The sequence below is a fragment of the Benincasa hispida genome, chromosome 7 (genome assembly GCF_027475165.1).
Source record: "Benincasa hispida cultivar pf3 chromosome 7, pf3_genome.v1.1, whole genome shotgun sequence".
Taxonomy (NCBI): Eukaryota; Viridiplantae; Streptophyta; class Magnoliopsida; order Cucurbitales; family Cucurbitaceae; genus Benincasa; species Benincasa hispida.
Genome location: NC_143484.1, coordinates 57,296,771 through 57,314,150, shown reverse-complemented (window position 1 = coordinate 57,314,150; position 17,380 = coordinate 57,296,771). Strand labels below are relative to the sequence as shown.

At 33.8% G+C, this 17,380-nt stretch overlaps 1 protein-coding gene across 1 annotated transcript; it reads left to right on the top strand.

Moving 5' to 3' along the window:
- The first annotated feature begins 2,191 nt into the window (after positions 1–2,191).
- On the top strand, positions 2,192–3,249 carry LOC120081118 (uncharacterized). Its single transcript, XM_039035792.2, has one exon. The coding sequence runs from the start codon at positions 2,360–2,362 to the stop codon at positions 2,981–2,983; it is 624 nt and encodes a 207-aa protein (XP_038891720.1). The 5' UTR covers positions 2,192–2,359; the 3' UTR covers positions 2,984–3,249.
- The last annotated feature ends 14,131 nt before the right edge of the window (positions 3,250–17,380 follow it).

The following is a 17,380-nucleotide window of genomic DNA, read 5'->3' as shown; positions in this document are numbered from 1 at the left end:
TATTTAATTAAAAAAAAAATTAGATGCATTTATCTCCATTTTTTAGAGTCGAATCACAAATTGTTACGTGAAATTTTCTTTTTAAAAAAGATAATTTTTTTCTCTTTGGAACATGAAAGAGATACATGAAAATGAGTACACCTTGATACACCTAAATATTACCATTAATAAAAATGATTTGGTGTTTTATTTTTTTTTTAAAAAAAATCTAAAGTAGGGTCAACGATATTTTATTTAAAAAGTGAAGGATAAAGTCTATAAATTCGTCAATTCCTTTGTGTGGTATTATTCTATTTGTAACCCATCACAACTTTTTCATTTACTTTGTATTTTACCATTGAATTTGTCTCAAAACATAAGTGCTCTTTCCAAATTTCATCCAATTTTTTGGTTGCATTTCTTTCTTCTCTATTTTCCTTTTTCCAACTTTGAGTGCTTAACTAAGTCAATCTTGAACGGTTGAGAAGATTAATCAAACCTAATACAATGAGTTTGGTGTATTTGCAATAATAAAATTCAACCTAAATGGTAAGTTTTTGGTGGTTCAACTATCAAGGTCAATTTTTTTTAATCTCGTAATTTTTAATTAAAAAATCAAATAAATCTTTAGACTTTGTAGCAAGATTGAGTTAATAAGTGTATAATGTTAACTCAATCAATCAAGTCTTACACAAGCAAATACATATAATCAAACAACACATCCACATGACGTGTATGTTTTGAAATAAATGAGTTAATAATATAAACACATTAACAAAATTTTGAACCAATCAATAGATATTCATCGACATCGAACAAAAAGTTAAAAGTTAAGGTTTTGTTTGGTAATCATTTCGTTTTTAGTTTTTACTTTTAAAAATTAAGTCTATTTCTTCTTATTTTTTATACATGTTTGAATTTTTCTTAAGTTCAATGGTTGAATTCCTAGTCAAAATTCAAAAAAAAAAAAAAATTTAAAAGTTATTTTTTTTAGTTTTCAAAAATTGGTTTAGTTTTTTAAATCATTGGCAAAATTTAGATAATAAAGAAATAAGGAAGTAGTTTTCTATGAGCTTAATTTTCAAGAATAAATACAAAAATCAAATATTTACTAAAAAGGGCTTAAATATATATATAAACTAAAAGATATCCGTCTAAATTGTATATAAAATGTCATCGGATCTTGCCATTTGTTTAAAAAAAGAATATTCCTATTAGTTCAAAAGTTACATTGTTACCCTAAACCCCTTTATAAGTATTCTAAAACTATTTTGGAGTAAAAATTCTTTAGATAAAAATTGAGATATGAAACGAAGGTGTGGTAATGTTCATATCTCAAGCAAATATTTCTATTATTTCGAAAGTTACAATATTAGCTTTAATCTTTCAAAAGTATTTCAAAACTACTCTGGAATAACTGTGATATAAAATAGATGAAAGGTAATGTTCATATCTCAATTTTTATTTTTGAGTGACCACATCACCATTTTAAATCCTAATTTTCGTCCAACATTTTAATGGATTTCAAATTTAATTAGAGGTTAGAAGCTCCTTATAAACATCAAGGATGATATTGTAATTTTTAAAAGATTAAAGATATGTTTGATATATGATTTAGCCTAGATTTTCATTAGGGGTGTCCAAAAAACCCGATGACCTGAAAAAATCTATCAACCCAACCCAACCCGTACGGTTTGGGTTGAGTTATGGGTTCAAATAAATGAAAATTTTATGGGTTGGATTGGTTCATGGGTTTACCTAATATAACCCAAACCAATCCGAACTAACCCGAATTTATTACTAACTTTAATATATATATATATATATATATTATTACTTATAACACAATTATGAAAGAAAATTTTCACTATATAAATTGAAATTGAATTGTTAATCTTAATTCAATATATGAAATAATTAAATTAGATTTTTACATATTTATGATTTACTCATTTTAAACAAAATTTTAAGTAAATTATTCGATTAATCCGAACTAACCTAACCCAAATATTTCATAGCTGGATTCATTTTCTATTAAGGATCAAAATTTAATTCAAATAATTGGGTTGGATCTAAAAAAATATTTTAATCCAATCTAATTTATGAACACCCTAATTTTTATGTAATAAAACAATTAATAATTAAATGAGACAAATGTAAAGTTGTAGATGTGAATAAAAAGCAAATGGTATTGTTGGGATTGATTTAATACCTTACACAATACGCGGCTTCGCCTGCTTTTCTCGGCTTCCCCGTCCACTCCACCTGCTAATTTCCCTCTCATTATCCACATTGTTATTAATATCTTTAAATTCATTTATTACCATTTTATTCATTCCCAATCCCAATTCTCATCTTCAAATCCCCCATTTAACAATCGATGCAACAACAAGAACCCAACGAATTTAGCCCTGAAGGCCGATTTGAAGATAATGGAATCGATGATGATTTTTCTTTTGTTTATCTAAATCCAGATGGCTCTCCTATCAGTGCTGAAGATGCCTTCCTCAACGGCCAGATTCGTCCCGTATTCCCTATCTTTGATCAACGGATTTTAACGGACGGTGGTTTCGAGGTCAAAGAAACCACGTCGGTTCGACCTCATTTGAAGAAGCTATTCATGGAAGATTTCGTTTGTTCTCGTACTGAGACTCAAACTAGGGCTTCGACGTCGGCGCCGGGGTTAGGGAAGAAGAGCTATTCGACGGGGTTTTCGAAGCTGTGGCGGTTCGGGGATAAGATTTGGCGTAGCAGTAGCGAGGGGAAGGAGGAGGCGTTTTTGTTTTTGAGAAGTGCTTCGTCGAGAAGCGGCGGCGGCGGCGGAGACAAGGCGGAGAAGAAGAAGACGACGACGAAAGGGGAAACGGCGTCGTATTATCATGAACGGCATTACGCGAGGAACAGAGCGGAAAGTGAGGTGAATAAACGGAAATCGTATCTGCCGTACAGAAGCAATCTTATGGGCTTTTTCACCGCTCCTAATGGTTTGAACAGAAATTTTTAGCCCCTTCTAAAAAAAATCTTACACTAATAATTTTTATTTATTTATTCCTTCATTATATTTTGTTTGTTTATATATTTCTAGGTTTTTTTTCCTTACTGATGGAGATTTTAAAAATCTCAAACTTGTATTAGCAACACCAAGTAATTTTAACTTTTTTTTAAATAATTAGAATGGTAATATTATTGAAGGTCGATGCCTAAATCTCGTGGATTTCGTACGTTGTAAATTATCTTTACACAATCAAAATAAAATGTTATTTTAATTGACGTCAAGTTTGTATTAACCCAAATTCAATAAACTAAAATTCTAGGTTATTTAAGGTAGCTTAAATATATATGTGATATGTGGTGATATACAAGTGGATGTTTAAGTAATAAAACATATATGTGGTGATATACAAGTGGATGTTTAAGTAATAAAACATATATATGGTTGATATACAAGTGAATGTTTAAGTCATACCATGGTATATAGTATATGGATAAGGTTGGGTAACTTCTATTGGTGACACTACGGATACGATCCATTTTGTAATTGTTACAATTATTGTAAAGTGTTACAAATAATATGATCTTGATTCTTATGTGACATGCGAGTGGAATATCCTATACAAAGAGTTTGTATAAGACTGGACCACAAAATGATTAATCTTTCTATATAACACTATTACTTGAGGAGACTTATATTTCACTAGGATGACCATAGGTAACTTGATCTTAATCCAGAGTGAGTTGTGAACATAGCTATACAAGATGAATTCACTTCTTTCTGGTCATAGGTAAAGTAGGAATTCACTTCTTTCTGGTCATAGGTAAAGTAGATGAATTGCTTCCTCAAGGGTTGATTCCTTGTCTTGAACAATGAGACGTCCCAACCTCTCACTAGTTGAGATGGTCTAGATTATAGTTGGACTATAACTCATAGTTCATTAGAGGGATCAGTGGTACTTAACAAGTTAGATGTAACTACAGGGATAAAATGGTAATTTGATCCAGTTGTAGTTACGAGCAATTTGTGAAGTGTCAATTTACTGTTGATTGGTTATATCCATGGACACAAATATACATCTACAATGCGAAGAGTGCAGTTGTCGATCTTTTGTAGAGTGACTGCCAGTTAATGAATGTTGATTAATCTAATTAAAGAATTTAATTGATTAATCTCATATCATTGGAGTTTCTAATCTGTAGGTACATTAGATCTCCTTGGAGTTTCTAATCAGTTGTTTTTGGAATAATTTGAATTGTTCAAACTATTTAAGGAAATTAAAGGTATTATTTATATTAATAGTATTAATATAGAGTATAATGTTTGTTGATAGTTTATGGTATATAATTGATTATGAATATGATTTATTATTAAGACTATATAATATGTGAGAGATAAATATTTGAATAAAATTTAAATATCATTTATATGAATATGATTTGTTTAAATACTATATGTCAAAATTAATATAAATGAGATTCATATTAAAACTATAGGTTATAAGAAAGAGATGCATTTTAATGTAATTAAGATGCATAGCATATGGATTATTAATTAATGGTTAATTAATCAACCATATGTTATTTTATTAATATTATATCATGAAGTTTGTTTTTAATATAATGTTTTTAATCAGGTGAGTTGTTTTTACACGTATGTGAGGGAGTTATTGTAACTCTCTTCCCCTTCTCTCTAATTATCTGGGTAAGGAGAGATAGAAGAAATACATGATTGTATACAAAGAACTCCTCAAGAGGAAGAAAACTCTATCAACTCCAAAAAATTATTTTGTCTTTCCTTTCTACCAAAATCTCTAAAGATGTGCCACAACTTCATCACTTGTCGGAAAAAAGCAAGGTTTCCTTGTGGTGGTGTTCTTGTTTACAGAAGATTTTTCGGGCAGTGTTTGTGACTTTTGGGAGAGGAAAACATGAATAAGGATTTTCTATAAGGGTAAGTGAAAACCTCTTTCCCTTCTTCTTTGTAATTTTTTAATTGCTTGCTTATATGTTTATCCTTCAATACTTTTTTCTCTAATTTTGAGTTCTGTTCAAAATGAAATCACTGACACAAGGTGATCATCCGTTTCCGCTGAGGATTCATTTCCTAGAATTGGTATCAAAGTCAAGTCTCTGTATTTCATTTTGGAAACGAAAATTAGAGAAATGCTGGGTGCTTACTGCATTGGGAATGTTGGTTTACAAATTGGATAGTTCCAAACTTTGGCATTTAGAATTTACTACTTTAAAAAAATTTTAAGTTGTAAGGGCCCGTTGTTTTGGGCATTTAAATTCATTCAATCGAGTCTGTAAGTCCGTGTTGTTCGTAGTGAAATGTTTGTCATCGTCAGGCTAGGTTCTACGCTGGAACTGGTGAAAAATCAAACAGGGTAGTAGTAATTTGGACTAGAGCGCTGCCGCCCTTGAAAAAATTCACGTGGAGCGCGCAAGCACAACAACATTGCATGCAATTATGCCCAGTGTCGCTGCACCTTGCCACAACGCCGGGCTGCACTCCAGAGAAAAAGCCAGAGCGCAGCGACACTCTTTAACAACTTCGTTGCATTCCGAAGATGCATGCGCGTGTCCAGACGTGTTCATGGTCATGGGTTCAATACCTGGAGCAATTTTGTAGTAGTTTTTTTTTACATGTTTTTCAAATATGCTATGTATTTTTTGTTTTTAAATTAATTAAATTAATATAAATGTTATATTAATTTAATTAGTTTTTTATGAGTTCCAAAATTTGGTCCAATTTTGCTATTTATTTAATTTTACATGATGTACAATTAATCTTATATGTTACATAATGTATGCATATAACTTTTTTTAAATTCCACCTTAGGATAAACATTATCATGCATCATATTTAATATAAATGTTAGATTATATAGTTGCATGGTATTATAAGTAATCCCACCTTATAAGCATGCCCATTATATCAGTCAAGTGATAATTGACCACCTTTCGGTGGCTTTTATTCTAATTTACTGAAGCATCATTGCAAAAATTAGATGTCACATAGGGTATATTAAAATTTTGCCAAATTTGATTGGTTTTAATGGGTTATGCACATAACTAATACAAATAATTTATATGGTTTCAACAAAAACTTCAAAATGACTAGCGCTACAATTAATATTTTAAGTGCCAGTAAACTAATTGGTGACAATTAAACTAGTTGGAAAAAAATAAACAACAATGTACTCATCATCGATGACTTATGAATTGTCCTGCTTGAGGAGTGCCCTCAAGTTCCCACTCAAAATGCACCTCAAAATGTTTGTGATGCTTATGAGAGATGGGTAGAGGAAAATGAAAAGGCCTGAGCGTACATACTTGCCAACTTGACTGAAGTTTTGGCAAAGAAGTATGAATCCATGATCACTGCATTCGAGATTATGGATTCACTGCACGAGATGTTTGGAAAACCGTCCTCACAGTTCAAGCACGAAACTCTTAAGTTCATTTTCAATGCTTGTATGCAAGAGGGAGACATATGTGCGAAAACACATTCTCAATATGATGTTCCACTTTAATGTGACTAAAATGAATGGGATCGTCATTGATGAGGCCATTCAAGTTTGTTTTATTTTGGAATCTCTACTAGAGAGTTTCCTTCAGTTTCGTAGTAACATTGTTATGAACAAGCTAGACACCCTGACCACCCTCCTCAACGAGCTACAGTCTTATCAATCGTTGATGAAAGTCAAAGGAATTGAATGGAGAGGTAAATATTGTCATTTCCTCTAGAAACTTCCATAGAGGTTCAATCTTTGAAACTAAGTTTGTGTCTTCTTCATCTGGAACTAAAATTTGGAAGAATAAGAAGATAGGTCAGGGAAATAAAGCTAACCTTATTATGGCCCAAAATGGTAAGAAGGTTCGAGGTTGCCAAGGAAAAATGTTTCCACTGCAACCAGAAGGGACACTGGAAAAAAAACTGTCCAAAGTATTTGGCGAAGAAAAAGAATGCCAAATAAGGTAAATATGATTTACTAGTTTTGGAAACTTGTTTAGTGGAGAATGATGATTTTCATTAGATAATTGATTCAGGGGCCACTAATCATGTTTGGTCTTCTTTTTAGGGAATTAGTTCCTGGCATAAACTCGGGATTGACGAGATGACAATGCGGGTTGGAACAGGGCATGTCGTCTCAACAGTTGCAGTGGGAGGCATAAAACTACTCTTTCAAAAATCCTTTCTTCTTTTAAACAATGTTTATGTGGTTTCGAGTTTGAAATGGAACCTAATTTCTGTAAAAACTTTATTTGAGTAACATTGCATCATTTCATTCAGTATAGATAAAGCATTTATTTATAAGAATGGTGTTCATATCTATTCTATAAATTTAGAGAGTAGTTTATATGTGTTAAGGTCGTTAGTATCTAAAACGTTGTTGAATAATGAAATGTTCAGAACTGCAATAACTCAACATACAACAGAAAAGATTTCTCTTAAAGAAATGCCCATATTTGGCATCTAAGATTAGGTCACATAAACTCAATAGAATTGAGAGGTTGATTAATAATATACTTCTAAACGAGTTAGAAGAAAACTCTTTATCGGTATGTGAGTCATACCTTGAAGGCAAAATGACAAAAAGACCTTTTACTGGAAAATGTCATAGAGCTAAAGAACTCAAACTTGTATATTCAAATCTTTGTGGTCCTGTGAATTTAAGGCAAAAAGAGGGTTTGAATATTTCATCTCCTTCATAGATGATTATTTAAGAAATGGGTATGTTTACCTAATGCAACATAAGTCTGAAGCTCTTGAAAAGTTCAAAGAATATAAGGCTGAAGTTGAGAATTCATTAGGTAAAACTATTAAAACACTTTGATCAGATTGAGGTGGAGAGTATACAGATTTAAGATTCCAGGATATATGATAGAACATGGAATCATATCCCACCTCTCGACATTTGGTACACCTCAGTAAAATGGTATATCAGAAAATAGAAATAGAACCTTATGGGACATGGTTCAGTCTATGATGGGTAGTGCTCAATTACCTGATTTGTCTTTTGGTTATGCAGTAATGACTACAACTTACATTTTGAACAATATTCCATCCAAGAATGTTTCTGAAACACCTTTGGAATTATAGAGAGGTCATAGAGGTAGTTTACGACACTTCAGAATTTGGAATTGCCTAGCACATGTGTTTGAGGCAAATCCTAAAAAATTGGAAGCTAGTTCAAAATTGTGCCTATTTGTAGATTATCCCAAGGAAATGAAGGGTGTCTACTTCTATGATCCTAAATAGAATAAAATATTTGTATTGAAAAATGCTAAATTTTTAGAAGAGGACCATACAAAGGAGCACATGCCCCGCAGTAAGATTGTGTTGTATGAACTTTCCAATGAAACTACTGAAACTTTAACAAAAGTTATTGAAGAGACTAGTACATCAACAAGAGTTGTTGATGTTGGTTCATCTAGTCAAGCACATCCACCTCAACGTACTGGGAGGGTTTCGAATCCACCTGCTCATTATATGGATTTTAAAAAAACCTTGACCGTTAAATCAGATGACGAAGTTGAGGGTCCATTGTCTTATAAACAGGAAATGGATGATACGGATAACAATGAATAGGTCAAGGCTATGGATCTCAAAATGGAGTCTATGTACTTCAATTCAGTCTGGGATCTTGTAAGTCAACCTGATGAGGTCAAACCTATAAGTTGCAAGTAGATCTACAAGAAAAAAAAGATGTGTAGATGGTAAAATACAGACCTTTGAGGCTAGACTGATAGTAAAGGGTTATATCTAAGTTGAGAAAGTGGACTATGAGGAAATTTTTTCACATGTTGCCCTTAAGTCATTATGGATTATTCCGTCCATTGCTATATATTATGACTATGAGATATGACAAATGGACGTCAAAACTGCCTTTCTAAATGTATCTTGAGGAAACCATCTATAAGCAGTAACCAAAGAGGTTCGTTAAACCAAGTCCAGAGCAAATGGATTGCAAGCTTAATCAGTCCATTTATGGATTGAAATAGCGTTTTGATCTTGGAATATAAGATTTGATACTACGATCAAATCTTATGGCTTTGGCCATAATGTTGATAAACTTAGTGTTTACAAGAAAATCATCGATAGTGCAGTAGCTTTCTTAATGTTGTATGTGGACGATATCCTACTCATTGGGAATGATGTAGGTCTATTGACAGATGTTAAACAATGGTTAGCCGTCAAATTCCAAATGAAAAATTTGAGAGAGGCGTAGTTTTTTCTAGGGATCCAGATCATTAAGGATTGTAAGAACAAAATGCTAGCCTTGTTTCAGGCATCTTATATTGACAAAATGTTCGTTAAATATTCAATGCACAATTTCAAGAGGGTTTATTAGCTTTTAGACATGGAATTGTATTGTCCATGGAATGGTGTCCTAAGACTCCTCAAGAGGTTGAGGAAATGAGACGGATTTCTTATGCATCGACTGTTGGCAGCCTTATGTATGCAATGTTATGTTAGAGTGTAATAACATGCAGCAGAAGTATCAAGGATCCATAAGCATTCAAATTCACTAATTTTGGCAGAAACTAAAGTATGCTCATCTAAATAAGAGAGTTTTAGATCATACCTTTGTAGAACTCTTCAAGATCTTGATCAAACAACAATAGTTTTCACCAAAGATCACTGTGAACCACCTCAAGATCTTCCCTACTATCCCCTTGGAGCTTTAGACGTAGTTGTGGGACTCAAGAACAACTTGAAGCAATGGAATTATAGAGAAAAACTCACAGTAGCACACTTCCAAAGAACTCTTTCTTCCAGTTGAAATTTTCTCTAAAATTTCTATAGAACGCATGCCCTCAAATCACTCAATTCTTCTTTATTTATTGCACATGAACATGCAAAGAAGGAATGTGCATGGCTTGCAGCTCATGCTTGGAGTTAAATGAAGATGAGGAAGTGGGCTTTGTGTGAGCATGAAGAAGATGATAATGGAAAATATCTTATTTCCATTTGTGCATGTAAACATATTTTCCAATTTTATTTAAAATCAAAACCAATTTCAAAAAATCAATTTCGATTTCAAAACAAAAAAATTAATTTCATAAATTAATTCAGAAAATATTAATTAATTTAATATCAAATATTAAATTAATTTTTTCACAAAACCATCTTCATATATTTAAATCATATTTAAATATATATTCTCCTAATCCGTTAAATTTTAATTTGAACGTTTCAAATTAATCTCTCAAACTACTCTAAAGCTTAACCATTTACGAGGTAGTAGGGGGACCTCGCGGACCTATAGATCATGGGCTCCAACAATTCGAGATTAATCGGCTAAATTCATTAGTTCGATCTAACCCCCATTCGTTAACTAATGGGACACTCCACTATAGCCCATAGTTGCATTCCCGTCATTGTAGATATATTATGTCCACCTTATAACCATAATCAGTAAGTCGATCCTTCACGGGTTGTTTATAATCACAACTAAGTCAAAATAACCGTTTTACCCCTGTGAATACATCTTGTTCCTTAAGTTCCTACTGACCCTCTAATGAACAATTCTGATTCATAATCTCTATGAATCAAATCCTTTCTCTATCATGAGAAGGTGGGCCCCCGATTTTTCAAGACCTGGAATCAGTACTTAAAAGAACAACCTATTTGCTAACCCTAAATCGGGTAGGAGTGAATTCCATCTTGCAAGACTATGTCCCCAACTATTCATCCGGTTTTATCCCCACAATGGGAAGCTTATTGAGCAATGTTGTTGGACTACTCTCACCATTTGTAGATCAAAGGATAATCCCGAACAAATAGGAGTTCATAGCTAGCTCAGGATTAAGATCAAGTTAACCTAGGTTATTTGATAAATGAAATAGTCAGTTTTAACATTAAACGGTCGTTATAAAGAAAAGTGACTATTTTCGTGGTCCAGTCTATATGCAAACTCATTGCATAGGATGCACCCACTCACATGTCTCAACATGAATGATTTATAGATCACATTGTTTGTAGCACTTTACAACTTTTTGTAACAACTACAGAGTAGGCCACATCCAATAGCATTACCAGGATGAGATACTCAATTTCATCCATATACTTATTAGACCATTTAGGCTATATACTGTCAACTTGATCCTATTTATGTTACTACATAAAGTTACAGTATTTAGACTATAGTCATGGATATGTTTATTCGATTTTCATAATAAGATGCAAAAACAACAAGTCAATATTATTGATAAATAGAATGTTTAACACGAACTGCAGATTCTAGGACATTCCTAACAATCTCCCACTTGGACTAAAACTCTAGTGAGAACAAATATATACAATATAATGTTGAGAAACATAATGGAAAAAATACAATAAATTAGGGCATCTCTAATACCATAGACATTCTCCCACTTTCCTTAGATTACAGTACTTGGAGTCCTAGTCCAACTAGGTGGCCCTTGTATACTTTAGCCGAGAGGGCCTTTGTGAATGGATCAGCAAGGTTGTCTTCAGAGACAATCTTTGTAATGATCACATCTCCTCTGTATACTATCTCCCGAATGAGATGGTACTTTCTTTCAATTTGTTTTCCACGTTTGTGACTCCTGGGTTGCTTTGAGTTGGCAACAACACCACTATTGTCACAATACAGTGTGATAGGCAGGTGCATATCTACAACCTCCAAATCAGCCAAGAATTTGCGTAGCCATACTGCTTCTTTAGCAGCGTTGCATGTAGCCACATATTCTGCTTCTATTTTGGAGTCAACGATACAACTTTGCTTAATGCTTCTCCAAACTATAGCTCCTCCGTTAAGAGTGAAAATTGATCCTGAGGTAGATTTCCTAGAATCTACGTCAGTTTGAAAATCATAATCAATGTATCCTATAAGGATCAAATCCTTAGGTCCATACACAAGCATATAGTCCCTCGTTCTCCTTAGATACTTGAGGATGTTTTTTACAGCAGTCCAATGACTGTGTCTTGGATTGGATTGGAACCTGCTGACGATTCCAACTGCAAAGAATATGTCAGGGCGTATACACAACATAGCGTACATCAAACTCCCAACTGTAGATGTGTATGGAATTCTGTTCATCTCCTCAACTTCTTGAGGTGTCTTAGGACACTATTCCTTTGACAAATGAATTCCATGCCTAAAAGGTAATAAACCTTTCTTGGAATTTTGCATATTACACCTTGACAACATCTTATCAATATAAGATGCCTAAGATAGTGCCAATGTTCTATTCTTTCGATTCCAAAAGATCTGTATTCCTAGAACATACTAAGCATCACCAAATCTTTCATTTGGAAGTATGTTGCTAACCATCTCTTTATGTCAGCAAGAAACTTGTCTCATTCCCAATGAGCAAGATATCATCAACATAAAGAACTAAGAATGCTACAGTTTTATTGACTATCTTCTTGTACACACAAGGTTCGTCAACATTCTATTCAAAGCCATATGATTTGATCGCAGTATCAAACCTTATATTCCAGAATCTAGATGCTTATTTCAATCCTTATATAGATTAATTAAGCTTACAGACTTTTTGTTCCTGTCCTTTTTCGATGAACCCTTTTGGTTGAGACCTAAAAAAACTTTCATTAAGATAGCCATTCAGAAAAGCTATCTTGAAATCCATTTTCCATATGCCATAGTCATAATATGTGGCAATGGAAAGAAGTATTCTTATTGATTTGATCATGGCAACATGAGAAAAAGTTTCTTCATAATCAACTCCTTCTCTTTGGGTAAAACCCTTTGCCACGAGTCTGACTTTATAGGTCTGTACCTTGCTAGTTTGGTATCGTTTTCTCTTGTAGATCCATTTACAACCTATAGGTGTAATCCCATGTGGTTGATCTACAATTTCCAGACAGAGTTGAAGTACATAGACTCCATTTCATCGTCCATGGCTTTTATCCATTATTCCTATCGACATCTGCCATTGTCTTTTTAAAGGTTAATGGATCCTCTAAACCATCATCTTGTATGATGTTTTGAGTTTCTATTAAACCCATGTAGCGTTCAGGTTGTTGAATAACCCTCCCACTACGTCAAGGCATCCCCAACTTTTGGGATGGATGTGACGGGACAACAACCGTTGTTGATAGACCAGTTTAATCAACAACTCTTGTTGATCTTTCTATAGTATCTTTAGTCAGTTCTTGCAATATTAGTTTATTGCAAGGTAGATGATTTTTAATATGATCATCTTCCAAGGACGTAGCATTTTTCGACACAAATATTTTATCTTCTTAGGGTTCATAAAACAATCCTCCTTTTGTTTCTTTGGGGTATCCTACAAATAGGCATAATTTCGAACGTGTTTCCAATTTCTTAGGATTCTGTACCAACACGTGTGCTGAAAACCCCAAATACAGAAATGACGTAAACTCATTTTGCGTCATTTCCATAATTCATATGGTGTTTCTGAAACACTTTTTGATAGAACAACGTTCAAAATATAAACTGCAATCTGTACTGCATACCCCCAAAAGGATTGAGGGAACTGAACATAACTCATCATAGACCGAACCATATCCAACAAGGTTCGATTTCTTCTTTCTGTAACACCATTTGTTTGTGGTGTTCCAGGTGCTATGAGTTGGGTTTGAATTCCATGATCTACTAGATAGTTCTAGAATTGCAAATCCATATACTCACCACCTCGATGTGATCAAAATGTTCTAATTCGTTTACTTAACAGATTTTAAGTCTCAGCCTTAAATTCTTTGAACTTTTCAAGAGTTTCAGACTTGTGACTAATTAAGTAAATGTAGCCATGTCGAGAGTAATCGTCAATACAACTGACAAAGTACTGATATCCTCCTCGAGCTTTAACATTTATCGAACCACATAAGTCTAAATATATAAGTTCGAGAGATTCTTTGGCATGAAGACCTTTGTCATAAAAAGATCTTTCAGTCAATTTTCCCTCAAGACATGATTCACATGGAGGTAGAGATCTGTCTTTTAACTGATTTGGATGACCATTTTTACCAATCTCTCAATCTTGTTGAGATTAATGTGACCAAGCCTGAGGTGCTAAAGATAGGCGTTAGGAGAAATTTTTCGCTTCTTATTATGAGTCTCAGCCATTTTAAACATCTTTATATTTAAAATGGCTCTAGCTTCAGTTGGTTGTAATATGTATAAGTTATTTTAAAGTGTAGCAGAACAAATATGAACACCTCTTGAATAAACAAACACTTCATTACATTCAAAAGATACACTGTACATATTTTCTAATAGACAGGAAATGGAGATTAGATTTCTTTTCATCTTTGGTACATAAAAAACATTCTTAAGAAAGATAAAAGAATCTCCAAAAGACAACTTTACATCTCCCACTGCTTCAGCTGAAATGACTTCACTTGTTTCCACCTTGAAAGTCATCTCATATTAAAAAAGTCTTCTCCAAGAACTAGTTTCCTGTAGAAAAGTGCAAGCATGATTAGCGGCGCCTGAATCTAATATCCAGGTAAGGTGAGAATTTTCCATTATACATGTTTTAATAACTAGTAAATCGAATTTACCTTGTTTAGCCTTTTCTGCTTTCTTTTCAGCCAGATATTTTGGGCAGTTTTGTTTCCAATGCCTAACTTCTTCATAATAGAAACATTTTTCTTTGGTTTTGTTTTTGTTTTTCTTTGCAGTGGCTTTCTTTTTCCCTTTTCCTTTCTTCTTCATTTGTACGGTTTTATTCTTAGAAGAATAAGGACCAACTTTTTTATCATCAGTGGGTTTCGTACCTGACGTTGACCCTTTATAAAACTTTTTCGGTTTCAGAATAACGTTTATTTCTTTTTCCTTCAGTTTCATCATTAATTGATAAGTTTGCAACTCATTCAACAGTGTTGTCAAGTTATAGATGATTTTGTTCATGACAGCGTTTGTTTTGAACGGCAGATAACTCTCTGGGAGAGATTCCAGTATCATGCTCATTTGACTTGTCTTGTCTATCATCGTCCCGTGCGCCTCCACAATATTAAAATGAACCATCATGTCGAGAACATGTTATCTTACGTTGGTTCCATCTTTCATGCATGTAACATAGACATACTTGATGGCTTCATGTCTAACAGAAGATGAGGGTTGCTCAACATCTCCTATAATGATGCCATAATCTCACAGGCGATGGGCATGACCTCATGCTTCTTGTTGAGTACATCAGATATACTCGCCAAGATATAGGTCCGAGCTTTCTCATTCGTCCTCACCCACCTATCATAGATGTCCCGAACATTTCAGGTGGCTGCTGAACTGGGAACTGGAGGACACTCCTCCGTCAACACAAACCTCAGATCGTCTACTACTAATATCATATTGATGTTTGACTTCCAGTTTGAATAACCCTCTCCATTAAATTTATCAAAAGTAAGCAATTGTATTATTGAGTTCGGCATTGCTGAAACATTTTAAACAACCTCTACTAAATATGCATCTAAATCCATTTTTAGCAAAACTAATAAAGTACCCAATAAATCTTTATTTATTTGTAATGATACTTAAGTGATTTAGAACAATTGCAACCGAAGGGCAGTCAAGAATCCCTTCACAGAAGCAAGACAATTCTTAACCAAATACTATTTCCAGAATAACTCATATTCCAATAGTTCTTTTGGTTATCACTTTCGGTCAAGATCTTTACTAACAATTCGTAATTCTTGTAAGTGTGACCTGCCATTTTCAGATCTTTTAAGAAGGTAGAAATATGCCTCCGAAATAGAAGATAATATCAAAGACGGAACTATAAGACCCTATTTATTTTACTGAAGGCTGGGTTGTTTCGAATTCTATGTTACAACCCTCCGTAGGGATCACCGCGGTTCATGACTAGCTAGTGTCGCCTAAAAACGACAACAAGTGCAACATAGAAATCTCTCGGTTCAAACTAATGGAGGAGACCATGGGACAATGTTGACACATTTCCTTCACCCACTTACTATGAACTACCTCCCTCATTCACCTTGTTATTGACCCATGCAAACACTTTCCGAATGGAGTAGTCGAGGTAAAATCGACACGAAGTCAAGTATGGATCTCACGGTGTGAACTCTTGAGGACGTGAGAGCTAATAACTATATATATAAAATATATTTTTAATCTCCCACTGAAGTGTTCTAAATGTTTGGGTATTTTACTTAGGTATATTAGCTAATTTCATACAACCTAAGTCTAAGTGGTTTATCCAAGTATAACTCTTATAATTGGATTTAACCTACAATGTCTAGGTGATAAACCATTTATTACCTCACATCGCTCACGCAAGCTCATAAAATAAGTTAACAACTCTCAATATTTCGGTCATAATCCCCAGGTAGAAGGTGTTCTGTAAACGGTCAACTTAAGTACCCCCAGCCTTGACAGGTTTATGAACGGATATGAGTTTGTAACTGTATTTTATAAGGTAACAATCTATTTTAACGTTTAAAACTAGTTATTAACCTAAGTGAGCGTTGATAACGGGTAGAAATGCACGTTATTACAGTGCAAATAAGTAAAACAATGAGGGAATGCGATGGTAAAAATATACAAAATCATGTCCAAAAGCGGTAAACTGAGAATATTGCGATCGTATGCGCCAATTGCATAAAGCAGCTAATTTACTTATTTTATACAAGAAAAATGCATTGGCGCACGTAACATTGCGATTCAAGGAATTCGGCATCCACGCACGTTGAAAGATTACGACCGCAAAGTCATGCAATCGTATGCGCTCGAGAGAAGTTGCTCAAGAAGGTGGCCGCATAAAGACGACACATCAAGGTGAAAGCTTAATAAATTATGATGGGACGAAAAGCTGATGACGGTTGAATTTGAATTAGTTGACAAGCCGTTAATGACACACTGTAACAAGTACATTCAACTTTTCGGTGACCATTAATCGGCGCATCAGACAAAAGATTTAATGACCTCCCATCATTGCAATCATTAGAGAGAAAAGCTTCTTCACCTTGAGCTCTATAAATACCGAAGGCCACCATTGATAAAGAAGTTTGCCACATACAGAAGATAGATCATATACAGATAGATAGCCGTTAGTCTGTAGTTATCCCTACTTTCCATTATTGTTTTGTATTCTAACTTTATTTATTGAAAATGGAATTCTCATCTCAACATCTGTTCAATCTCTCCACATTTTGCATGAGTAGCTAAACTTTTGAATGGGTTGAGAAGTACTTAGCTAGCATGACCTATGATCTTCACTTTATGCGATCATCTTGTCTTATGTATGCGTTATTCAACCTTTAGAGATACTTGAGAGAGTAGTCTAAAGAAAGAATCTAGGCTTGAGAGAGTCAGATTAGAATCTAGGCTTGAGAAAGTCAAATTAGAACTGCATAAGCAAGAGATAGAAACTTAGACATAAGTTCTGTTTGCTATTATGCATCGCATAAACCCTAGAAATAGAAAATGAT

Excerpts from the sequence above, each read along its gene's own strand:
- LOC120081118 (XM_039035792.2), top strand. The coding sequence starts at position 2,360 with ATGCAACAACAAGAACCCAACGAATTTAGCCCTGAAGGCCGATTTGAA.